The sequence below is a fragment of the Lampetra planeri genome, chromosome 6 (assembly GCF_965212315.1).
Source record: "Lampetra planeri chromosome 6, kcLamPlan1.2.h2, whole genome shotgun sequence".
Lineage (NCBI taxonomy): Eukaryota > Metazoa > Chordata > Hyperoartia > Petromyzontiformes > Petromyzontidae > Lampetra > Lampetra planeri.
The window spans coordinates 7,943,339-7,971,075 of NC_136112.1; the positions used below are offsets into that span (position 1 = coordinate 7,943,339).

At 49.4% G+C, this 27,737-nt stretch overlaps 1 protein-coding gene across 1 annotated transcript in view; it reads left to right on the top strand.

The window, feature by feature from the left end:
- The first annotated feature begins 9,034 nt into the window (after nucleotides 1-9,034).
- LOC144719478 (LIM/homeobox protein Lhx5-like) overlaps nucleotides 9,035-27,737 on the top strand; it is a 51,737-nt gene continuing 33,034 nt past the window's right edge. Inside the window, exon 1 of the mRNA XM_078595429.1 lies at nucleotides 9,035-9,204. Within this exon, the coding sequence (XP_078451555.1) occupies nucleotides 9,035-9,204 (170 nt within the window). The remainder of the gene's footprint in view (nucleotides 9,205-27,737) is intronic.

Sequence of the window (27,737 nt, forward strand, 5' to 3'; positions counted from 1 at the left end):
CTCGTACTTGTGTTACTCCTTCCGGGCTGTTGTCCCGACGCAGTTGCACCGCCTGCGCACTTGACAGCTACACCAAATGTGCCCATGTGCCGTGATGTAGAAGAACTTCGTTCGCACCGTACGTAGCCAACCGTGCGGATCGGAAGTGCGGGTGTAACCCGGGCTAAAGATCGTCGCACGCACGCACACACATTATATGTTCGTGTATGTGTGTGACAATTAGCTGTGTAACCAGAGCTGAATGAGAGGAGTGGTAGGAACATCGTGACGCATCGTCACAACCGTGAGCGAGAGATGTACTGGATGTGAAATTGTTTTTTAAATAATAGCGCCGAATGAAATGAAGCCCCTGGGTGTAACAATAATCCCTCCACCCCCATAGCCACGGCCACGCCGATTTGATTCAAGCATATATTAATATTCTTTAATTTTGGAGTGTCATTTGGAGTTTTTTTTTTCATTGTAATGTGGACATTGTTATTTGCCTTACATCATTATCAGCCATGAACAATCTGCTGCTGGATGAAGACCACCTCCAAAGCAGCTGCCACCTATCACGATCACGTGTGCACATCATTTGCGTAAATCGAACACGCGTCCATGTTTACAGGCGCGATTCCTTGCAGGTGTTGGACGTATCGATTAAGTCTCACGATACATGCGATGCATGTTTAGTGAGACTTAACTCGATACTGATACGTTGATGAATGCATTGTTATACCCATATCCGTAACAATGTAAAATGTTTACCCAGGAAAGTATCGCGCACAGTCTTACGCGACGCTTGTTTGCAGGAGGGACCAGCCCACATTGACACGTTTGGTCAATTTCACTCGTGAGCAAAGTGTGTCTTAATGTGTGAGCAATGCCGCACAGCCTCAAATGAGTACCTGGTGCGGTGTGTTAAAAAAAAAATCGCCACTCGGGGAGACAAAGACGGCCGGGCGTGGTGCTGGCCACCCACCCCCTCCTGTGCCTTGCCGGCTTTCATAGGTGCTACTCGCTAACAGCACTTGCCTCAACAGTCGGTTAGAGGCTATACGGGGAATCTTTGTTTTTGCAATGCGAAGAACCCGAGGATGCTCAGCACTGCCATCTCCTGGCCACACCTCGCAGACCCACGCCTACAACACCTGGCAAGCCCTAGATGGAGATCCCCCATCAAAGTATACACTGCACGAGCAGAATGCCAGTCTGTGTGTCCACAAATAAATGCATTTTTTTTTATCATCGGCCTTTTGTCTTTACAAGCCAAATATTAACTTGCAACATTTGTTTAAGCGAGCCAACCCCTGCACTGATTCTAGATTTGAAGCTTTCGTGACTGCAAGGATCCATACTCTTAGTATAAATCCTTACCGAAAGAACTAAGAGTATGAACCCTGCGCTGATTTCAATCTTCCGGCTCTCATGAGCAGTCAGATTTGTTGAACAAATGTCCTTATCGAGGAGAGCCAAAGTGAGTCGTGGAACTCTCTTTCAAGAGGGTCGTGCATTTGAGTTTATATTCCGAGATGTGTTCGGCCAATTAATGATGAGTCGTTTATATGCGTGGGAGGAAAGGGGGCAACACTCTATACCCCGCACAGATGTAAACAGACGGCGATTAGTCCCACTTGCTGTGACGAGCCAGGCTATGGCAACCTCCTCGAAGCTCACGGGAAGGGAGTTGCACAACGTTCTGTGCTCGGTGACCCACCAACCCCTCGCTGCCTCCACAGTGCCGGGTTACAGGCAGCCACGTTCAAGTTCATTAATTTGGTATAGCCCTGTGAGCCATTCGGCTCTTGAATCGGATGCAACCGCAACAAACAAAAAACAAAAACATGAACAAAAACAATCTTAAAATGAATATGTGACTGAGTGCAAACAGAAAATCCATGAAAAGACAGTCAAATATTGCAGAAAAAGCACCGTACACAAAAATGTGCAAAAACCCCAGTGGGATGCAAGTCAAACAACAGCAACCACAAGACAACTTAGATTAAGGCCATCAGTCGAACTCTGTACTACAACAAACAAACATGGCCAAACCAAAAAACGTATCGAAAATCACCAAAATAAAGCCATAAAAGCAATGAAACAGTGGTCACGTGCTCCAGCCACGGCCGCTGTTGGGTTACCAGCTGTCATTGACAAGAGCTGTAGACGCATCATGAATGAGTCGAACTCCGTCCTGTGTCTCCACATACGCCGCACATCGATCGACGCAAATACCAATGTGTGTCCTCGTGTGCGGAGAACACAGGACAAGGTACGGCTTACGCAACGGACTTTCATCCGGCACGCGTCACAGCGACCCATGGTGCGTGTGTCAACCCATCAAAGCTCTAGCCAGGATCAGACCTGCTCGGCTTCCGAGCTCGGACGAGACCATTTCCCGCACCTCCTACGAGCGCGGTTGGCTACGTACGGTGCCAACGAAGTTCCACATATCAACGTACGTGCATCGTGTGCGTTCATTAAATGGGATTTGGTCGCATATGTTCCCTTGAGAAGGGGGGGGGGGGGATCATCCAACACCTCCCGCCCGCCCCGACCCTACCACCCTCGCGGGTCGAGGACACGTGGAAGAAAGGACGATGTGAAGACACGTGGCAGGCACGCCTTTGGACACGTGCGTGCGTGTGCGTGTGAGGATGCAGTGGCCTAACCTTGTTTGGTGGTTCTGCCATAATAGGCTGTGTATTTGGAGAACGCGTGTTCTCCACGTGGTCGCGTGGATTTTCTTCCAGGACCTCCGGTTTTTCCCTCCACATTTAGAAACATGCGTTTAGAGTATGTGATAAGCCACTTCGCTGAGCTATCATTTGTGGCCACGTTGCTTCTGCTGCAGAAACGAACTATAAAAGTTCAGTGGGCTTTACCTGGTAAAACAAAAACAGTTCAGTGTTTCAATCTTGACTTAAAGCTTTCGTGACTGCAGGAATTCATATTCTTTGGGTCTTTCGGTAAAGTCACGTAGATAGGTTGAACTACGACGTTTCGATCACAACAAAAGCGATCGTCATCAGGAGGAAAAAAATTGCTTGCATTGTGATCGAAACGTCGTAGTTCAACCTATCTACGTGACTTTACCGAAAGACCCAAGAATAGTTATGTCCAATGATCATCCAATGATCATACAATGATCATTCAATGATCATCTAATGATCATACAATGATCACCCAATGATCATACAATGATCATACAATGATCATCCAATTATCATACAATGATCATACAAAGGAGCGGTTAGTGCAGCGGTTAGCGCGCGCTGCTCGACTGAAACCTAGCGACCCGAGTTCGATTCCCGCTCGCGACCAATAGATAGTGGGCGAATTATCCGAACCGCTCCTCTGGCCCCTCCCTTAACGCGAACTCAGCCTCAAAATTAGTTCCCTGGTGCGCGGTGTGTAAAACATCGCCACGAGGGGAGACAAAGGCGGCCGGGCGTGGTGCTCGCCACTCCCCCCCACCCCGTCGTGTGACGTCTCGGCCTTCATAGCTGTTACTCGCACCTGACCCAAAACGTCTGCTTTGGCTGTACCGCGGCGGGGGCGGGGGGTGTCATCTTTGTTTGTTTCTGTGTGTGTGTGTGCGTCGTCAACCTCTTGTTAAAATGCGCCACGTCTCTGTGCCTCTCCTCCTCCCCGAGTTGCGTCCGCACAAAGCTCTCTCGCGCCAGCACAGCGCAGAGAGAGAGGAGCTGGAGACCAACAGAGCCAGCCTCTGTGTTACAAGGGACACGCTGTGCCGATACCCAACCGCGACAACAATGCCGAAGCTATTTGAATATCGATCTTGCTTTGAAGCTTTCGTGACTGCAGGAATCCATACTCTTTGGTTCTTTCGGTGAAGTCACGTAGGTAGAAATAACAACATCATCATCATCAGTGGCTTTCCACTGCTAGATAAAAGGCACCGGCCCCCCACCCGCCGCCACCACATGTGCAGCTCTCACGGTTCAGCGAGTACTTTAATCCGTCTCGCTCGTCAACTGATCACAATCGATTCCAGCACCGTGGCGGGGGTCGTCCTCTCGTAGGCGTACCCTCTCCCTCGTTCGACTGCCATTCTGACACCGGCCTCGACAAATTAGAATGAAGACTCTACTCTTTGGTTCTTTCGGTAAAGTCACGTATAAAGAGAAAATAATAAATTAAATACTAGCATACGACGTTTCGATTGCAACACAAGCAATCGTCATCAGGTATAAATGAAATAGAAACACAAATCTAGTATACTTAGAAATGTAATGTAATACAACAGAGTCGGATAACATAACAGTCAACACCCTACCTGGTTGATTACGTTCTTCCTGAGAATGTTAAATTTGAGAGAGAGACAAACACAGAACCAGAGACATATAGACAGACATATAAGTAGAGACAGATATCACAGAGATACATAAAGAGAGAGAGAGAGAGAAACACATAGGCACACATAGGCACACAGAGAAATCACGCCTCTGTCTCGAGGCCTTAAATAGAGAGACGGCGTGCGTGCGCACTTTGAGAGTCGCTGGCCACGAAGAGAGGAAGAGAGAGAGGCACTGCGCGTTGCTTGTTGGTGAAGCGGAGGTAGTTCTAGAGCAGGAGGCTGGGGATTGCAATCACGATTGTGATTGTAGTGCCGGTTAAAGCACGTGGACAATTTTTCACGGTCAGACATAGGCGCATGAGTGGAGTCAGATGGGCCTAAGCCTGTCCTTGAATAAGAAGCGCGGAGTCAGCGGTGCATGAAATTTAGAATAATCGCTCCGGTGAATCTGTCCAGAGGTGGAGCGGTGGCGCAAGTGGTTGGCGCACCGCGCTGTGAATCCCGGCGAAGCTAAGTTCAATTCCCTGCCACGCGTATCATCAACGGCGGGTGATATCTGAACGGGTACGGCTCCCCTCCCCCATCCCCGCTACCAACCAGAACGGACGAGCGTGGTGAAAGATGGTTTTAGACAATTACAAGGATCTACCGTATAACATTTACAGACTGTTGGGGCCATTGGTGTTAGCGAGCACCTATGAAGGCCGGCACGGCACACGAGTGGGTGGGTGGCCAGCACCACGCCCGGTCGCCTTTGTATTCCCAGTGGCGATGTTTACGCAGCACACCAGGTTCTCATTTTCTGCGGCGAGTATGGTTTAAACAACCTCCATGACCGACACGGTGTGGAGAGGACTTCACCCCGATCATTGACTTGACAAAGGGCTGTAAGAGAATATCTGTCGTCTCTATCGCCGTGCGTCGTGGACAATGGATACTGCCAGATTGGTACGATGTATTAACCGTCTGCCTTTGTCAATCCACTGCTGAATTAAGCCCCCTCCCGCCCCTCCTCCTCCATCAAGTACCGGTTGATGAACGCGTGGTTCTCTGCACCGCTTCAGACATCACTGGCCACTGACGCGGCCTGCAAATGTTTTAAACAAAACGAGTCGCTGTGTTTCCATCGCGCACTGTGGTCGAACCCCATGCACCAGCGGGCCATCCACATTAGCACCGCGGTGTCCTTAGACGCAGCGGTACCCAACTTTTTTGGCACCAGGGAGCGGTTTCGTCGAAGACAATTTTTCCACGGACCGGGGGGGGGGGCGGGGGGGTTCATCATTGGGTCTTTCCCCCTTTTCAAAGAAGCTCTCCGGCGACGTTTGTTTTTTACTAACTTTGGCCAGGGTTTAGCAGCTTGTGGGCTTACCAACACTGTGACTGAGACGAGTGCGCAGTGCGGGAGAGAGGCGCGGACGGAAGTGGTGAATAATAAAACGATGGGGGCGGGTTCCACGCGCGGACTCACCGCCCTCACCTCCTGCTGCTGTGCGGCCCGGTTCCTAACAGGCCACGGACCGGTACCAGCCCGGGGGTGGGGATCGCTGCCTTAGAAGACAAATGCAGTCGGAGGATCGCACCGAGCCATAGGCGGGAGGCACGCGGGTCCCGCTTCTGGTTTTCCAATCACAGGTAAACCGCCTACCGGTGGTGTCATTGAACTTATGGGGGGGGGGGGGGGGGAGGGGGAATCAGACAAACCGACAGCATCTTTCGGTAAAGTCACTTAGGTAGTAATAAAAATAAAATGAAACGAATCACTACGTTTCGATCGCAACACAAGCAATCTTCATCCGGTGGAACAACCACAGCAAGTAAAAATGCAGTGGCGCAGTGGTGCACGAGCACAAATAAATCTGTAAATATTCCGCACACTCTTCAAACAACACTGTCCTGAAGATGAAAGCATCTGTGACAATAGGCGAGAGAATGAGAAGCAGGGCCGTTGGCCGAAACGTCGCCTATTGTCACTGCATAACAGAGAGAACGGAAGGCGTGTCATTTCCCAAAAACGTCGACTATTATGCGTGGTTTTATTTTTTTAACGATCTTCAGTATCGTGCTGTTGGCAACGCGTGTTGTCGGTTTTCTGCATCGAGAGCTCGCGAAAAGACACCGAAGCAGACCCCGCGCTATAGCGAGCCGTGCACCGCGTGGCTTTAACAACGTCAGGCAGAACAATCATTCATTAGCGTCGTTCGTTTGGTGTGAACGTGGACGTCCGAGCATGCGAGCTGAACGTAAGCTCTAAATCTGTTCTGCTCCTCCCGTTGTTTCCGCTCCTTGTCCCTACCTGCCAAGCCCCTTGCACTGGCACGAACTTCCCCTCCACGTGAAGCGAGCCTACGCGTTAAACTGACCCTCCCTGTCCAGTTTCCGCTCCTCCCTCAAGAGCCATCATCTCTTCTCCCTGGCTCATCCTTCCCTCCATCCCGAGGTACCCCCGTAATTCCCGTTCGCAATAACCATCCCGCACCATACCCCCAGCCCTATCCACCACATCAACTTTAACTCACTTCATTGTACCACTTATAACCCTCGTGAAACGCCCTGGATGAAGGCGTTATTTAAATACAAGATAAGAGGATTGCCTGGTGGCTGCGTAGTCTCTGATGATGCCACCGCCACTAGTATTATTGTTGTTGCTGTAAGCAGTCGTTATTTATTTATTTGACAATACACATTCCATTGTGTTCATTAAGCCGCCTGTGTGCGCGTTTGCCCAGAGTTTGAAAAGCCGTCGTAGTTCCGGATACATTAAGATGCAAATTTACGTCCGAATTTCGTCATCTTTGTCACATCATCATCATCATCATCAGTTTGGTCACCTCGCAATAATAGACCTATGTCAGACTATCTATACCGGGGCAGTGGTATCGTTCATTCAACTCCATCAACGGTTACTAAATAACGAAATGTCAAGTTGTATGATGATGGTAAAACAAGTACCTTGATGGTTATTGTAACCACCATCATCATAATCGTCATCTTTATCATTTACTACTCATCCATCAGCATCATTATCTCCATCATCACCGCGACCACCATGGGGATTATGTTAAAACCCACATTGCCATCCATCATCATGATGATCGAGGTGACATTGAATCGTGCGATAAACATTTACTTTTAATAACGATCGTTGGTGGTCGTGGTGATGGCGATGATGGGTTATTACATACATTGCGAGATATCACATTGTCGTGATCATTATGATCGTCACGATGAATGAGCCAATTGCGTGTTGTATGACACACCGTATCACGTCCACATTTCCAGCGGCACGTGTGCGTCTGTGTGTGTGTACTTGAGTTTGTGTGTGTGTACGTGCGTCTGTGTGTGTACTTCTGTGTGTGTATGTATGTGTACTTCTGTCTGTGTGTGTCTGTGTGTGTGTCTGTGATGTGTACGTGCGTCTGTGTGTACTTGTGCCTGTGTGTATGTATACTTGTGCTTGTGTGTATGTGTACTTGTGTGTGTATGTGTGTGGTACTGTAGAGTGGCAGTTAGCATGGTGCGCTCCGAACCCGGCCGCCCGAGTTCTATTCCCACTCATGGCCAACACCAGTGACGATTATCTGAACCGGTCATGGGCCTCCCCTAGGTTGGCTCAGCCTCAAATGAGTACCTTTTTGTGGTGTGTAAACATCACCGCCGGGGAGACAAAGGCGGCCGGGCATGGTACCTGGCGCGGTGTGTAAACATCACCGCTGGGAAGACAAAGGCGGCCGGGGGTGCTCTTGGCTACCCACGCCCTCGTGTGCCGTGCCGGCCTTCATATAGGTGCTCGCTAACAGCACTTGCCCCAACAGTCTGTTAGAGGCTAGCACGGGGGATCTTTGTCTTTGTGTCTGCGCGCGCGCGCGCGTGCCCGTGATGATGTAGAATTGCGAGTCGAGTGTTTGCCTCCCATTGGCCGCGAGGCTGGTGACGCGCGGGAGGGCGCTAAGATATGGAGCGAGCGGGCGTCTGATGAGGCAGCAGCAGCAGCGGCGGCAGCTCCATCAGCGGCAGCAGCAGCGACGACGCGCAGGGTTCCTGCTCAGCGGAGACCCCCCCCCCCCTCCCCGGACTCCCCACGGCCACCTCCATCCAGCAAAGACCCCCCCCCCCCATCCACCCGCACGCCCCAGCGGCCTCTTTTCGTACGGCTCCAAAAAAAAAGCGCACAACGGAGAGGGTAGCTGCGGACAGGCCGGACGCAGGACAAGACAGACGCGCAACATCTTAGTTCACGTTTAAAAAAAAAAAAGCAAAAATCACACACTCATCGCGTGATCTCTCCCGAGGAGCTGCTTGCTAGCCAGCCCCGCAAAGCGCGCGTTTTTTTTGTTTTAAATCTCAAAGCAAATTATTCTGGAGTCGGCGAGCTCAATGAAGAAGACTGCTGGAGAAGGCTTCCTCCGGCAGTGGTAGCCCGCAAGGACACCGCAGTTTGCTGCCGCTGCTGCCGTTGACTCTCTCTCTTGACCTCCGAAAGACCATCAGAGACGGGACGCGTTCGTCGCGTCTTTCTCTCTCGGCACGGGGGAGAGAGAGCGGCACGCGGGGGGAGAGAGCGGCACGAGAAGAGAGAGCGACACGCGGGGGGAGAGAGCGGCACGAGAAGAGAGAGCGACACGCGGGGAGAGAGATCGGCACGCGGGGAGAGTCGGCACGGGCGGAGAGGGAGGAGGCGGGAGGAGGCCGCGTGCGTTCGTGACCCCCTCGCCTGCGAGCCCGTGCGTCATGGTTTACTGCGCCGGCTGCGAGCGGCCCATCCTGGGTCGCTTCCTGCTCACGGTGCTGGACCGGCCCTGGCACCCGGGCTGCGTGCAGTGCTGCGAGTGCAGTTGCTCGCTCTCGGACAAGTGCTTCTCCAGGGAGGGCAAGCTTTACTGCCGCGAAGACTTCTTTCGGTAAGAGCCGCGTGCCGCCACTCGTCATCATCGTTACGCGCACAGAGAGCGCATTCATCACGTCCGTGGTGTCCGACAACTCCCGTGACCGACAGCGGCTCGGGGAGGGCATTCATCGAGTAGTGGATTGATTGACCACGGATGATGATAATGATGCCGATGCTGTTTAAATATCAGACGTTTGTCAAGCCTCCGTTGGATGAAGGTATCCACAAGTCGTGTCGGTCGTAGGGGGTTTGTTGGACCATACTTCACCACGTTGGTCACTGCGAGTTAATGGAGGCGGTACAGTATATGTAATAATACGAATTTACTGACTTTTGTTCATCCGCCGTTGGATGAAGACTCATCCGAGCCGCGTCAGTCGCTTATTTGACCATACTTCACCGCGCCGGTTCGAGCGGCTTGGTGAACGAAGGTGGTGGGAGGGGAGTTGCTGAGGATCAGCTGAGATAGAACTTGCCACCCATTGCTAGCCGCGGTCGGGAGTCGAACTCATGTGACCGTGTTGAGAACGCAATATCGCTAAACACTGGCCCAGCACCTCTCCCAGTATGTGCCGCTCATGGCCGTACTCGCGTGTACAGTACGATGCTTGTATGAACGAATCGCTGTACGTACAAGTATGTGTTTGTGTAGTTCATGCCCGTCGGCACAGACAAAAACAAAGATCCCCCGTACAGCATTAACAGACTGTTGGGGCAAGTGCTGTTAGCGAGCGCAGATGCAAACCAGCACGGCACGCGAGGGGGTTGGTGGCCGGCACCGCTCCCAGCCGCCTTTGTCTTCCTAGTGGTGATATTTACACACCGCACCAGGTACTCATTTGAGGCTGAGACGACCTAGGAGAGGCCCAGGACCGGTTCAGATCATCGCCACTGAGTGTTGGCCGTGAACGGGAATCGAACTCGTGTAGCCGGGTTCGTAGCGCAGCGTAGCGCTAACCATTGCGCTACCGTTCCCCACTTTTCGCACGTACATACACATACATACACATACACACAAACATACGGTTACTCGATATTTACAATACATTTGATTGATATTGCCGTCTAAAGTCTCCACCGCATCTCAAGCTGCCGTATATCTCAAGATGCACATTGGTTTTGTGCATCGCAAAGAACGCAGGGAAGAGCTGTGCGCATTTGCTTTTGTATCGAAAAGGAGAGCGGTTAAACGAAGAATTGCGTGAGCCAAGAGGTCGACAACACGGATGGAAGTGGAGGAGGAGGGGTGGGGGAGTACGGGATTACTAGACAATGACCGTGACAAGAAAGCAATTGTTAATGGTACAAATTGTAGGGACTCGGTTTGAATGCGATGTGGTAATAAACACGACCGCGTTTGTGCGTGTGTACGCGTGTGTGCGTTTGCGCGCCGGTTGAAATGAATTGCCACTCAAGGTAAACTCGGCGTTTGTTAGAGGGCTCTTGTTCTATTATGCGAAGCGGCGACATCAGAGCCACGTTAATTAGCGCGGGCGACCTAAATCAGCTTCGGGAGAACCTCATTTTTTTAAATATATCGCATAGACAGTCATGGTACATGCACACTTACCGTGAGCGGCAGAGAGACAATTTCATCTCGCTATTTGTCAGCGTGTCCGCTTCCCAATCATCATCGATTCATAATTCAATCTTCATCACCACCACCACCACAATCAGCCGTCGTCTCTATTTAAACCCAACAGTGTAATCTTCGTCGCCGTGATGGCAAGTTTTTTTAATTCAAAAACCGTACATCTCTCTCCCTCGAATTAACTAAAGCTCGCAATAGTTGAAGTGCATTTGTTGTTGGTGTTGTCAACAGACAGCGTACAATTTCCCGTTCGCGTGGTGGGCAGGCTGTCGGATTATCACCACCACCACCACCTTCTTCCTCCGACCACTGCTACCCCGCAGATGCGAGCAGAAACATCTGGCACAGAGGCACGCGGCTAATCGCTGCGAAATCACGTGCGCGCGCGAGATGCGCGCTCGTGAGAACGTGCGCATTTTTGATGTCACATGGCTTAGGCAAATGCGTTAAAAACTCCGTTGGGAGGAGAGGGGAAGAGGAAGGGGGGGGGGGGTGGTGCTGGTGGGGGGGTGGTGGTGGAGAATGCGCACTCGCTCGCTCACTCGCAGTCTCAGCGCCGCGCGTTTTGAATCCGCGACGCGCAGAGACGGCGGACGTTCGACGGTTCGGTTCCGTTTACTCGACGGCGGCGGCTTTGACGGAACTCGAAGCGGAGGGTTTTAATCGGAACTCGGTGGGGGGGGGGGGGAACCACGGAGCCGATATGACGGGCGGAGGTGTGGTGTCGTCTCGGTCTAGTTCCCTGCTCCGATAATTAATTCGGTGTGATGTGTGCTAATTTCACTCGGGTGCCGTGGAAAATGTTCTCCAAGACGTCGCCACATTATCACGTGCGGAAACCGCATGTGTTTGGTCTGCCACGTATGAATATATTCACAAATATCTTACATTTGTAGGTAAGATATATGCGGCACAGGAAGGTATATCTACGCAGGGGGGATATTACATCGTAGCGGGGAGTCAAGAACCGGTATTTATTCACAATTACGGCTCATGGGATTTCTATAAGTGTCTAAATTTCGACGTTCATTTAGATTTTAGAGAAACTGCCACCTTGCGTTGAGTGACAGCCGACCCCCCCCCCCTCACGACACGATACTCGTGAACGCTGGTGGAAGTATTCGAACACAAAGCGACACGCGAGCGCATGCCGACACAAACATCACGGAATATTCAAATGCGAGGTGTACACGGTGGTCCAGATGTCTCGTGACCCCCAATTAATTGACCCCGAGCTTGTCCCCCCCCCCCCCCCCCCACGTGGTCGTCACACCTCGTGGGACTGTTGCCAACGCTTCCTCATCTGCCACGTGCTGGCGATGAAGATCACTCCAGATTATTATTATTTTTATGAATGTTATTTGTATTTATTTTTTGGGCGGGCGGGGGTTGCGGAGGAGGACGAGGAGGGAATGGGGGCAAAGACTTTCGCCGACATTTGAGCGACGCGGTTAAAACTGCCGTCGAGTTAATATTGTAGAGCTTAGTTGCACGTACCTGTATACTCGTTCTCTACAATGTCGACGTTTTGTCTTCGGGTTTTGTTGTTGTGCTCGCCCAGCACCACGGACCCCCCCCCCCCCCCGTGTGAAATCGCCGTGCAACCGGCTTAAATGGTTTCTTCCGGGTAACGAATGCAAATACATTTAAACTTCCATTGCGCGATTTAAGAACGGATTTGCACCTTTACGGGACACGTGTCGCCTTTAGGCTTGTCGTCGAGGCTGGGTTTGACCATACTTGACCAACACGCCGTGGAGATGAGTGGCCGTCGGTCCAGCAAGCAGTGGGATTGCCAAAAGAAAATAAGAGGCAGCTGTAATCTCCATAACTCTTCTCACACATTCCTGTACTCGACGTACTAAGAGTAATACACAGGTTTTTAATATGTATATAATAATATGCCAGGATAATAGGAGCACACATTGAAATCTAAGAGTTGTTTTAAATTAACTGCATTCGTAACTCCCGCCTCTTCGTTGTCGCTATGTATTATTGTGTTTTTTTATTTTTACGTAGGTCTGCCGTTTCAGTTCGATGTTTATTTGTTACCTGGAGAATATCGTGTAGCCAGTTACCCAGCTAGTTTCGGTGGCAATGTCCCGCAGCCACGAACAACATAGTTAGTGTTGGGGGTGGAAAGGAGCCCAGCCAGCAACCAGCCAGGAAACTCGAGGCAACGATTATTTTTGATAATCGTGAGCATGTGATGAATGGGTGTTTTGCGTCGCATATGAACTATAACCCCCCCGCCCACCCCTTCCCTCTGTCTTCTCGATTGAGACGATGGTGATTGATGCAAAGTCTAACGGGTCTTCTGGAAGGGTAGCAAATGTGAGATTGTTACACGACAATCGTGTGCATAAAGTGCGCGTCGTATACATATAGCGTTTTAGACGTTTCGTGACTGATGCAAACTCTAATAACGTTGTGGACGGGCTAAGAAAGTCGGAGTTTGGCGGCGCGAATGCAGCTCGTCAACTGAACTCTAGCTGAAGTAGAGAAATCCGAAAATAAAACGTAAACATTGACAAAATTTGAGGACACAAAACTTACACGAGGTTGATTTGGTTTTACTCCTGGAATTCATGGGACAGGGTCGGCCTAGAGTTCCACGTGGCTCTACGACTCGCTCTAAACAAACTTGATTTGAAGCTTTCGTGACTGCAGGAATTACTCTTTGAAGTCACGTAGAATGTTTTTAATAGAATACGGCGTTTCGATTGCAACACAAGCAATCGTCATCAGGTGTGTCTCCGTGTTGTCTCTCTCTGCTTGTGTGTCTGTCTGTGTGTCTCCGTGTCTGTGTTTCGTCTCACTCTCAAATTTAGTTCTACCTAATGACGCTTGCTTGTGCTGCATTCGAAACGTCGTATTCTACTACTCAATTTATTTTCTTTCTACGCGACTTTACACCGAAATAAACCATCGAGTCGCTCTAAACACTTTTACGCATTCACGATCGTCACCATCGGTGGACCGAGTGATTCGCCTCCCCGCGGAGTACGACGTTCAAGCCGAGAGAAAGCGCGACCAGAGCTTCCGCCCGGCCGAGTTCACTCGGGCACGACCCACGCGCGGTGTTCTGAGTCGTGTCGTCGATTACGGCCACAGGTCCCTCCGCGAGTTCCCTTGGCGCACGGTGATCGTCACCGCGCGACTTCCACACTGCGAGTGGGGATCGTTGCAAACGCGTAGAACGTGTGCGACGCATTCACCACTGCCATGAATATTGCGGACGCCGTGGGTTGAGACGAAGTCGTGGCGCTCGCAATGAATGTACGTATATGTGTGTGTGTGTCTGTGTGTAGATGGGGAGCGGTAGTGTAGTGGTTAGCGCGCTGCGCGACCCGAGGTTCGATTCCCGCTCACGGCCAACACCCAGTGACGATTATCTGAACCGGTCCTGGGCCTCCCCTAGGTCGACTCAGCCTAAAACGAGTAACCTGGTGCGGTGTGGTAAACATCGCCACTGGGGAGACAAAGGCGGTCGGGAGTGGTGCTGGCCACCCACCCCCCTCGTGTACGGTTCCGGCCTTCATAGGTGCTCGCTCACAGCACTTGCCCCCACAGTCTGCTAAGGCTACACGGGGGATCTTTGTCTTTGTAGATACACACATACGTGTACAGCGCCGCGCGTCTGATAAGTTAAACACGCGCGCGTCTGCATACGCGTGTTCGCGTCCTTTCGATTGTACGTACGAGTTGATGTGACGACTAAAGATAACGCGATATTAGCCGACATTCCGCCTGGCGAAAGTGTATATGATTATCGGCGTTTAAAATAAAAAAAAAGTTTAACAAAGCCATAGATAGATGGTGTACCAGTTCGTATTTATATCTGCCCTATGGTTGACGTTTTTAAAACGATGTACATACAAAAGTAACGTAAATATTTATTTTTGTAAAAAATTTAAATAATAATTAGGTACAGTCCTTTATCAATCCACTGCTGGATGAATGCCTTCTTCACGCTGTGTCGAACGTGTGTGTGTTTATTTGACTAAACTCTTTGGTTCTTTCGGTAAAGCCTGCAGTCACGAAAGCTTAAAATCAAGATCATTTAGTGTCCTTGTACAACTGTCTAACGGGACATGAGCTGACGTATGCGATCTCTATGTCCCAGCAAAGCCTCGCTCCGTTCGGAAGTGTCCTGCATGGGCGCGATTGGGCAAGGCCTGTTCGAAGTACAATCGCAACGACGGATTCACGTCGCCTCCCACTGCGAACGAGATGCTGTCCAGAGACGCCGTGGTCTTGTGCAGCGTACATCGAGAGTAGTTGGTGGGGGGGGGGGGGGCAGGATGGCCAGCCCGAGACGGAGTAGAAGAGTTGCCGGACTTGAAGCGAAGGGCAGGAGGTTGACGGGACGGATGGTCTAGGGTAGGGGTGGGGAACCTTTTTTTCTGCCAAGGGCCATTTGGATCTTTATAACATCATTCGCGGGCAATACTAAATTATCAACTTAAAAATTAGCCTCTTATATTTGGTCAAACATTTCATTAACTCACCCCCAATGTGATGGCTGGAACTGCTTCCCTTTGGTGAGGCGTGTGATGTTAGCGGGCTATTGATGATGTTGCTACTCGCAACTGCTTTTCCAGGTTTGCTCCTAGATTTATTGAATTTCGAGTCCCGCCTGCGGTTGCCTTGGCAGGCAGGGCCACACCAAATGATTTCGCGGGGCCTTATACGGCCCGCGGGCCGGACGTTCCCCACCCCGGGTCTAGGAAAAGGGAGTTTCGGAGTCCGGGGACGAGCAGGAAAGACGGCGGGGAAGGGGGGGGGGGCATGCCTCGCTAATTAAGCTTTGATTGGTTGGAATAGATTGATACAAATACAATTGATGTGTTCGCATTTTGTTACCTCCGAGCAGAAGGGGGTCCCTCTAAAGGACGAGAATGCCGCGGCGCGCGGGAGGACCGCGCCAGGCAATGCGCGCGCCGGAATTCAGCGCATTCGTCAAACGATATATAACAGTCGACGTTTCGAGCAACGACCCTTTGATAATTATCAGAGTTATGATAATTGGTTCTTTACCCTTCTATCTGGCAACAAAACTGACACCTTTTTTACAAGGAGTTATGTTTGAATAGACCGCAATACCTGCAGTCATAATACAAACAAAAGAACATAACTCTGATAATGTGCACTGTCCTTGAAGTTGATTGGTCCACACCCGAGACAGCTTTCCTTAGAGCCTAGTCTCACATGGGTTGGACCAGATGACGCCAAAAGGCGCACAACTCAACGACAATGCACCATCAGAGTATGAGAGCTCGGGGCAAGCATCTACACTATGGGAACCTCATTTGCCAGTAAAAATATGATAATTGGTTCTTTACCCTTCTATCTGGCAACAAAACTGACACCTTTTTTACAAGGAGTTATGTTTGAATAGACCGCAATACCTGCAGTCATAATACAAACAAAAGAACATAACTCTGATAATGTGCACTGTCCTTGAAGTTGATTGGTCCACACCCGAGACAGCTTTCCTTAGAGCCTAGTCTCACATGGGTTGGACCAGATGACGCCAAAAGGCGCACAACTCAACGACAATGCACCATCAGAGTATGAGAGCTCGGGGCAAGCATCTACACTATGGGAACCTCATTTGCCAGTAAAAATATGATAATTGGTTCTTTACCCTTCTATCTGGCAACAAAACTGACACCTTTTTTACAAGGAGTTATGTTTGAATAGACCGCAATACCTGCAGTCATAATACAAACAAAAGAACATAACTCTGATAATGTGCACTGTCCTTGAAGTTGATTGGTCCACACCCGAGACAGCTTTCCTTAGAGCCTAGTCTCACATGGTGTAGATGCTTGCCCCGAGCTCTCATACTCTGATGGTGCATTGTCGTTGAGTTGTGCGCCTTTTGGCGTCATCTGGTCCAACCCATGTGAGACTAGGCTCTAAGGAAAGCTGTCTCGGGTGTGGACCAATCAACTTCAAGGACAGTGCACATTATCAGAGTTATGTTCTTTTGTTTGTATTATGACTGCAGGTATTGCGGTCTATTCAAACATAACTCCTTGTAAAAAAGGTGTCAGTTTTGTTGCCAGATAGAAGGGTAAAGAACCAATTATCATATTTTTACTGGCAAATGAGGTTCCCATAGTGTAGATGCTTGCCCCGAGCTCTCATACTCTGATGGTGCATTGTCGTTGAGTTGTGCGCCTTTTGGCGTCATCTGGTCCAACCCATGTGAGACTAGGCTCTAAGGAAAGCTGTCTCGGGTGTGGACCAATCAACTTCAAGGACAGTGCACATTATCAGAGTTATGTTCTTTTGTTTGTATTATGACTGCAGGTATTGCGGTCTATTCAAACATAACTCCTTGTAAAAAAGGTGTCAGTTTTGTTGCCAGATAGAAGGGTAAAGAACCAATTATCATATTTTTACTGGCAAATGAGGTTCCCATAGTGTAGATGCTTGCCCCGAGCTCTCATACTCTGATGGTGCATTGTCGTTGAGTTGTGCGCCTTTTGGCGTCATCTGGTCCAACCCATGTGAGACTAGGCTCTAAGGAAAGCTGTCTCGGGTGTGGACCAATCAACTTCAAGGACAGTGCACATTATCAGAGTTATGTTCTTTTGTTTGTATTATGACTGCAGGTATTGCGGTCTATTCAAACATAACTCCTTGTAAAAAAGGTGTCAGTTTTGTTGCCAGATAGAAGGGTAAAGAACCAATTATCATATTTTTACTGGCAAATGAGGTTCCCATAGTGTAGATGCTTGCCCCGAGCTCTCATACTCTGATGGTGCATTGTCGTTGAGTTGTGCGCCTTTTGGCGTCATCTGGTCCAACCCATGTGAGACTAGGCTCTAAGGAAAGCTGTCTCGGGTGTGGACCAATCAACTTCAAGGACAGTGCACATTATCAGAGTTATGTTCTTTTGTTTGTATTATGACTGCAGGTATTGCGGTCTATTCAAACATAACTCCTTGTAAAAAAGGTGTCAGTTTTGTTGCCAGATAGAAGGGTAAAGAACCAATTATCATATTTTTACTGGCAAATGAGGTTCCCATAGTATCAGAGTTATGTTTTTGTTTGCATTATGACTGCAGGTATTGTGGTCTATGCAAACATGACTCGTTGTAAAAAAATGTGTCAGTTTTGTTGCCAGATGGAAGGGTAAAAAAAAGCAATCATCATATTTTTTACTGGCAAATGAGGTTCCAATGGTGCAACGACCCTTTGTTCACGCACTTGCAGGGAGGGTCGGCGCTACGCGTACGATTAGGTTGCATGTGTACGTTGAACTTCTTTCGCACCGCACGTAGCCAACGGCGCTCATCGGAGGTTGGGGCAACTTTGTCGAGTGGTGCTCGCAAGGACGCTGCAGAGACGTGAGCGTGGCTGTGTGGGACCCGAAACGATCCGTGAGTCGCGGCCCCTCGCGATGATGACTCGCTCCTCTACCACGGTGTGCGAGGCGAGGTGGTGGTGGTGGGGGGGGGTCTAACAAGGCTGCGCTGGTGGCGATGGCGCACAGAGCCCCACACTTGCTGGTCGCCGGAAACAAAGAAATAAAAATATAAGCAAGCCTTAATGTCCCTCCATTAGGCTTCCAGGCTTGGCTGCGCCCTTAATGGAACGTGGCCCTTTTCTTATTAATAAAGTGATTAAAACAAATCGACGGAGCGCGCGGTCGCATATAACCGTTACAGACGCTGCGTATACATGCCCGTTATATATCATCATCAGCAGCAGCAGCAGCAGCCGTCCTCTATCCGCTGCTGGATGAATGCCCCTTCGAGCCGTCGTTATCTCTCGCGATGTATTCATCCGCCTGCACGCGAACTGATTGCATCGCTCCGTCTCCTCCGTGCAGGTCCGCGTGTGTATGTGTTTACATATATATACACATACATATCTCGAACAAACAAAAAACAACAACAAAGATTCCCCCGTGTAGCCTTAACAGACTGTTGGGGCAAGTGCTGTTAGCGAGCACCTATGAAGGCCGGAACAGTACACGAGGGGGTGGGTGGCCAGCAACCACGCCCGGTCGTCTTTGTCTCCCCACTGGCGATGTTTACGCAGCGCAGCAGGTACTCATTTGAAGCTGAGTCGACCTAGGGGACGCCCGGGACCGGTTCAGAAAATCGTCACCGGTGCTGACGGTGAGCGGGAACGGAACTCGGGTCGCCAGGTTCGTAGGGCAGCGCGCTAACCGCTACGCCACCGCTCCTATGCATGTACATATATGCACACACACACGCACTTGAAGTGCATTAACACACTTGAAACATTTAGAGTTTAAGTTTAAACGTCGATGTGCTCGCCCATTATTTGACAATAGGGGGGAGGGGGGTGAAGGTTCATGCAGATGTGCATGGAGATGGTAATTCGCTCGGACTTGCATTGAGAGGTAGAAAGAGGAGACAATTTTGTCCCGAGTGTCAGGTTTGTTTTGTCTAAACCAGATTATTACTCGAGAGACCAGAGGAGACACATTTGCAAGAGCGACCCCGGGTCACCAAAAACGACGAAGCCTAAACAACAAAAACAACAACCAGCTATATAATCCCTTGTTACAGCCATCTCTTTGGCATAATTCAGCGATTGCTTTCGCTGTGGTGGTCCCCACCTGATGAAGGACGCTTGTGTTGCGCCCGAAACGTCGTGATTTAATTTAGTTGTTTTCATTTTGTATTTTATTTGATTATTTTCACCTCCGTGACTTTACCGAAAGAACCAAAGAGTATGGATCATTGCAGTCACGAAAACTTCAAATCTAGAAACAACAAACAACAACATCAATACAGTGCTGCAACGAAGCAAACATAAATCAACACAAAAACAATTGCCACGAGAAATCTGCAATATCGCACAAACATATATCAACGTTATATAATAGCAGTCCGTGTGGCGTAAGTCGGATGGGGTAGATTATATTGAGACTGATCATCGTACATTTGCACGACATTAAGTTACGGAAACATTGCATCGGCAGAACCCTGACTATTGTACCAATATGTAAACAGACGAGGACACGTGTCAACTGCAATATCAAGTGAAGCTATTACAAGAGAGCACACGGAGGCTACTGGCGTTATTCAAACTGTTTCGAGTGGGCTTGGGCAGCACAACGTCAAGGACGAGGTGTTCATCGGTGGCGGAGAGTAATGACGGAACAGCTGCCCAAGAAAACTTCAAACCGGAGATAATCAAATCGGTTCGTGTGCGCAAGGTGGGCCGGTGGCGCAGTGGTTAGCGCACTGCGCTCCAAACCCGGCGATCCCAGTTTGTTTCCCGCTCGCAACCACTAACAAGTGGCGAATGTTTGAACCGGTTCTGGGCCTCCCCTAGGTCGACTCAGCCTCAAACGGGTACCTTGTGCGGTGTGTAAAGGGAGACAAAGGCGGCCGGGCGTGGTTGCTGGCCACCCACCACCTGGTCTGCCGTGCCGACCTTCATATGTGCACCCAGAGAGCACTTGCCCCAAGCAGTCTATTAAGGCTACACGGGGGATCTTTGCCTTTGCATTGTTTTGTATTGTGTCGTAGGATCGTGACGGATGGCGACCGCGCTTGCTAATAATGATAACTTGCACAACCCGCCCGGTAGCAGCAAGCAGCATCTCACCCCTGTATTCAGTTCCTACGCTTGATGGCAGCAGCGATATGTTCAGGAGCTGAGTGCCAATGTCGAGGTCTGCCGGCCACGAGAGGACTTCGCTGAGAGAAGCTGGTGGTGGAGTGCTGCTATTCCTCTCTCCGTTGTCGAGCAGAGCAGACGACTGCGGGTTTTACAATGCTTGGGACTTTGGGTTGCATGGCCACAGCTGTGGCTTGTGTCTTCAGTGTTCCATTCATGAAGGAGATGTGTGTGTGTGTTGAACTTCTTTCGCGCCGTACGTAGCCAAACGTGCTCATCGGAGGTGCGGGGGAAGGCCAACAAACTAAACTGGTGAACGCAGTTCTAAAGGACTGAGTTTTCAATCTAGATTATTTAAAAGTGCATATCGGACGGAAGAGCGTTCCAGACGGCCGCAGAACCGCATCTGAAAGCGCCGCTTTACAGCGGCCGTCTTTGTTCGATGGCTTTGCAGCCAAAATCCGCTGCGATGACGACCGGAATACGCGTGACGGTTTCTGCTCCTTGACGAGACCAGCAAGGTACTGTGCTTCATTTGCGGCAAGCACTTTGTGTGTCATCATTCGGCAAACCGGAAGCCAATGCACCTCGGCGGACATGGTCGGATCTTGCAGCCTGCTGATGTTCCGATCATCAGCAGGCTGCTCTTCATCCTCCATTGAAGCGGCGCGGGCTGGTTTACGATGTGGTCCGTAGCTTGCTGGGGTTGCGTTGCCAGAGTCGCTCTGCCGTGGCTTTAATAAAAACAACATTTTTAAGGAGACGTGCGCATCGGCTTGGCGTTGCTCTGATGAGGTTCATGGTTACCCCACCGGTGTCTCAGAGAAGGAGGAGGACGAATATCGAAGCAAGGAGGCGCAATGTTTGGGCGTTTGTTCAGCGTCCGGCCGAACGCAATGAAAGCACAAAATGTGTCGAGTCCACGGTCGGTTTGTTTGGCAGGAGAGCCGAGTCCCACGTCCCCCCCGGTGCTTCCAAGCTGTGCCGTCCGCCTCTGACGGGGAGATTTGCGTCGCTTGCCGTCACAGACACCTCGCAAACTGGCCCCTTGCGCCGTCGCAGCGAGGATGTTGGCGTGACGCCGCGTGACACCGCCGCGCTTGGCAGCAACTCCGCATGTTGTACGTTTCAACTTGCGCGCGATGGGGGATTGTTTTCTATATTTTTTTCATTAAAAAAAAATGTTTGCCTTCAACGGGCTGCCCCGTGTTATGAATCAACTACCCTTCGCCAGTAACAACGTGGTGGTGATCCGGCAGCATGTGTTTAACAAATCCTCTCTTTTTGCCGATGAGACCCAGAAAGTCGAAACCGCCCAATATGGGTTTGCTTGCTTAGCTCGCTCTGTTTAAGCAAATGCTGCGTGGATATATTGGTCTGCGACGCCAATGCACTGGTAAACTAAAACTATTTACGTATAGTTTTTACGTGCGGGACAATACGCTTCTGCTTATACAGTTGCGTCGACATTGAGAGCGTTATAAGCTGACAATAATACACAATTCTCGCTGCAGAGAAAACAAACATAGCAAACTAAGAAATCTAATGCAAAACAACACAGAGAGTCGGCTAACCCAACAGTCAACACCCTACCTGGTTGATTAGCGTTCTTCCAATGAATTGCTAAACTTGAGAGAGAGAGACAAAACACAGACACGGAGACACAGACAGACACACAATCAGAGAAAGATAACACAGACACACAGAGAGAGAGAGAGACACACATAGACACACAGACAGACACACAAGCAGAGAAAGATAACACAGAGAGAGGGACACACACATAGACACACAGACAGACACACAAGCAAAGAGACATAACACAGAGACACACAGAGAGACAGACGCACAGTCAGACACACAAGCAGAGAGACATAACACAGAGACACACAGAGAGAGGGACACACACATAGACACACAGACACACAAGCAGAGAGAGATAACACAGAGACACACAGAGAGAGGGATAGACACACAGACAGACACACAAGCAGAGAGAGATAACACAGAGACACACAGAGAGAGACACACATAGACACACAGACAGACACACAAGCAGAGAAAGATAACACAGAGACACACAGAGAGAGACACACATAGACACACAGACAGACACACAAGCAGAGAAAGATAACACAGAGACACACACAGAGAGAGACACACACATAGACACACAGACAGACACACAAGCAGAGACAGATAACACAGAGACACACAGAGAGAGGGATAGACACACAGACAGACACACAAGCAGAGAGAGATAACACAGAGACACACAGATAGAGGGACACACATAGACACACAGACAGACACGCAAGCAGAGAGACATAACACAGAGACACACAGAGAGAGGGACACACACATAGACACACAGACAGACACACAAGCAGAGAGACATAACACAGAGACACACAGAGAGACAGACACACAGTCAGACACACAAGCAGAGAGACATAACACAGAGACACACAGAGAGAGGGACACACACATAGACACACAGACAGACACACAAGCAAAGAGACATAACACAGAGACACACAGAGAGACAGACACACACATAGACACACAGACACACAAGCAGAGAGAGATAACACAGAGACACACAGAGAGAGGGATAGACACACAGACAGACACACAAGCAGAGAGAGAGATAACACAGAGACACACAGAGAGAGACACACATAGACACACAGACAGACACACAAGCAGAGAAAGATAACACAGAGACACACACAGAGAGACACACACACATAGACACACAGACAGACACACAAGCAGAGACAGATAACACAGAGACACACAGAGAGAGGGATAGACACACAGACAGACACACAAGCAGAGAGAGATAACACAGAGACACACAGATAGAGGGACACACATAGACACACAGACAGACACACAAGCAAAGAGACATAACACAAAGACACACAGATAGAGGGACACACACATAGACACACAGACAGAAACACAAGCAGAGAGACATAACACAGAGACACACAGAGAGAGGGACACACACATAGACACACAGACAGACACACAAGCAGAGAGACATAACACAGAGACACACAGAGAGACAGACACACAGTCAGACACACAAGCAGAGAGACATAACACAGAGACACACAGAGAGAGGGACACACACATAGACACACAGACAGACACACAAGCAAAGAGACATAACACAGAGACACACAGAGAGACAGACACACACATAGACACACAGACACACAAGCAGAGAGAGATAACACAGAGACACACAGAGAGAGGGATAGACACACAGACAGACACACAAGCAGAGAGAGAGATAACACAGAGACACACAGAGAGAGACACACATAGACACACAGACAGACACACAAGCAGAGAAAGATAACACAGAGACACACACAGAGAGAGACACACACATAGACACACAGACAGACACACAAGCAGAGACAGATAACACAGAGACACACAGAGAGAGGGATAGACACACAGACAGACACACAAGCAGAGAGAGATAACACAGAGACACACAGATAGAGGGACACACATAGACACACAGACAGACACACAAGCAAAGAGACATAACACAAAGACACACAGATAGAGGGACACACACATAGACACACAGACAGAAACACAAGCAGAGAGACATAACACAGAGACACACAGAGAGAGGGACACACACATAGACACACAGACAGACACACAAGCAGAGAGAGATAACACAGAGACACACACAGAGAGAGGGACACACATAGACACACAGACAGACACACAAGCAGAGAAAGATAACACAGAGAGAGGGACACACACATAGACACACAGACAGACAGACACACAAGCAGAGAGAGATAACACAGAGACACAAAGAGAGAGACACACACATAGACACACAGACAGACACACAAGCAGAGAGACATAACACAGAGACACACAGACAGACACACAAGCAGAGAAAGATAACACAGAGACACAGAGAGAGAGAGAGAGACACACAACATAGGCATCCCCGGACTAACGACGGGCAATAAGATCCTGCGCCGCTCCGGCCCGGTTAGACGGGGGGGACCTCCAGTCAGCCGGCCGCGATGCACGAGCACGTGGGCTGGATGAGGAGCGTGGATGACAGCGACCGGCGAACGCACGTGAACTCCCGCAGAGACTATTTGACTTTTATTAATTTTAATTTTTTCACCTACGTGACTTTACCGAGAAAAACCTAAGAATATGAATCCTTGCAGTCACGAAAGCTTCAAATCTAGAATTAATAGCCTCTACGGAGAGGAATTCCACCTATCTGTTAGAGTTTTTAGCAGACAACGAGACAAGAAGTCACAGCTTCTCGAGATAACAAGGTAATGCAAGAACTGTTTTCTTGGAATTTCTCTCACTTGATACAGCTATCGTGCTGTGACGGTTCCACCTGAAGACGGAAGCTTGTGTTGCCTCCGAAACGTCGTGATTTTTATTTTTATTTTACTTTTATTAATTTTAATTTTTTTACCTACGTGACTTCACCGAAACAACCAAAGAATATGAATCCTTGCAGTCACGAAAGCTTCAAATCTAGAATCTCCCGCAGAGAGTTTTACGTCGCCGGCGCTCCCAAGTAGTCGCGGCCCATCGTGTAGTGAGTGGGCAGAGGGAGCAGCTCCTTGCGGGAAGACCACCACCGCATTACGTCAATGAAGGCGCCGTCGTCGTTGCTGAACAGCGAACGCTCCTCCGTGTGAGCAGCGAATGTCGCAGCACCACCAGCTCGGCCTTTATCCACGTCGCGGTCAAGGACTCCATCGATCGCTCTGAGAGCGGCTTCACCGCGATCGCTATGACGGTCCAGGTGCTCCGTCGTCACCGGCACTAGATGCAATGTCGAGTCGCGGTCCGCCGTCAACGAGGTCATGACCTGGCGCGGCATTCGCAGGGAACGCTGTCACGCCCTCCTCGATGTTTGCCCACTGCAGTTCAGAGAAAGCACCGACGCCCGATCACATCCTGGAAGCTCGCCATGATATTGTCCAATGGGACACGTATTTTTTAATGGTAAATTACCTTACCTTCTTCTTGGTTCTTTCGGTAAAGTCACGTAGAAGGGAAGTAATAAAATAATAAAAATAAAACATAATGAAATAATGAAACACCACCAAGCTTGGTGGTGTTTCATTCTTCGCCTGAGGACGGCTGCTTGCGTTGTGGCCGAAACATCGTGAGAATTATTTTATTATGTTTTATTTTTATTATTGTATTACTTCCCTTCTACGTGACTTTACCGAAAGAACCAAGAAGATGAATCCCTGCAGTCACGAAAGCTTTAGATCGAAATTTACCTTACCTTGTCGAGGCCTAGTCTCACTACTGCTGCACATCTCGCTACTGCGTCGGTCTGCGTGGTTCTATTTCAAGGCTCTGCGTTGCGTTTTCGAGTTGTGTTACCGCTTGTTAGTCAGCGTGATGTCCGACGTTTCGCTTCCACGTGCTGGGAGTTTACTCGGGGACTCCAGTGGCATGCAATGCTGTGTGATCAAGAGGGGAACGTGGAGCCGTTTTGTTAAGTTCATGAAGAAGGTCCCAACCCGGTGGTGCGAAACGTCGGACATTATGCCGAACAACACGTAGCAGTTTCGATTTAAAGCTTTCGTGACTGCAGGGATTCATCTTCTTGGTTCTTTCGGTAAAGTCACGTAGAAGGGAAGTAATAAAATAATTAAAATAAAACATAATAAAATAATTCTCACGACGTTTCGGCTACAACGCAGACGGCTGCTTGCATTGTAGCCGAAACGTCGTGAGAATTATTTTATTATGTTTTATTTTTATTATTTTATTACTTCCCTTCTACGTGACTTTACCGAAAGAACCAAGAAGATGAACACGTAGCAGCACAACCCCAAACACAAAATCGGAGAGATGTACATCGTTGACTCATAATTGATGTTTGGGTCAAATCACGTGAGTGCAATGTGTCCGTACAGCCTCCTCCACCCGACACAGACAATTAATAAAGGTGTCATCTGATAAACAAACGTGTTTCATTACCGTGTTCAGCACACCGGTATGTTGAACAACAGAAAAATTAGGTTTTTTTCGGTAAAGTCACGTGGGTAAAAAAATTAAATAAAAATTTACTAAAAGTAATAATAGAAATAAAATAAAATAATAAATCACGACGTTTCGGAGGCAACACAAGTCTCCGTCATCAGGTGGGACCGTCACAGCTAAAATTACCTACGTGACTTTGCCGAAAAAACCTAAGAGTATGAATCCTTGCAGTCGCGAAAGCTTCAAATCTAGAACAGATAAATCGTCACTTTTTCTTTCGAGTGACAGCTTTATTATGAATTGGCTGTGTCTGGTGGTGAAGGGTGTACAACACACACATCCTCACATGATCTGACGCCACAGCTTCAATTATGATACGTGATTTTGGTAGCGACAGTCCAAGTGTTGGGTAGACTGTAGTACTATATGTCTAGTTTAAATCGAAAACAGTAATACGGGAGACCCATTGTTTGACAGGGCTGACACCTTGAGACGAGGCTCTAAAGAAAGTTGTCTCTGGTGTGGACCAATCCGTTTCTAAGACAATACATATATTATCAGAGCATGTTTTTTTTTTTGCGTGTTCACCACAAGTATCTGTGGTTAACGCAGATATGATTCCTTGAAAAAAGCTTTCTGTTTGGCGTTTTAACATCTGAGCACGTGTTTTATTGCGTATGGATATCAAAGACTTTGGTCATATGTGTTCGCGGATAAATGAATTGATTGTGTACGATTATACATGCGCTCGTAAGTGCTTTAACCGAATTGAAGTTACGCTGTGAGGTACAGCGATGAGAATTGTATTTAGATAAAGAGCACAGAATGACATGACCCGCACATCCGATTAGCGCGGTTGACGACGTACGGTGTGAAAGAAGGTCAACATACACACATACTCCATTGCTCTGTATAGCTGCTCGCCTGTGTTTAATGTATCCACCGCATCGTGTTGCTTGGCACGATACCTGACGACTCTCCCTGCTTGTACAGTTCCATTTGCCGCGTTCCGCTCACGAAAGCTCCCGTTACGCGGCGCGAAACGTCGGACGTAATGCGACCAACGCGCCGCGGTGCAAGCCGAAAGGACACCATCGGCCGAGTCGCCGCTCAAAAGCGATCAACCACTGTCAGCCCACACACGCACGCACGCGGTTACTCCACGTGTCCGCATGGGTCGGTCGTGGTGGTTGTTTGACCATACCTCGCCACGCCGGTCAGTTGCGGTTTGATGTTTGAAGACCGAGGCCCTGGCTCGGTTCTAGGCCTCGTGGCCCAGTGTGAGGGCGCGGCCACCGCACCGCCGCTCCACA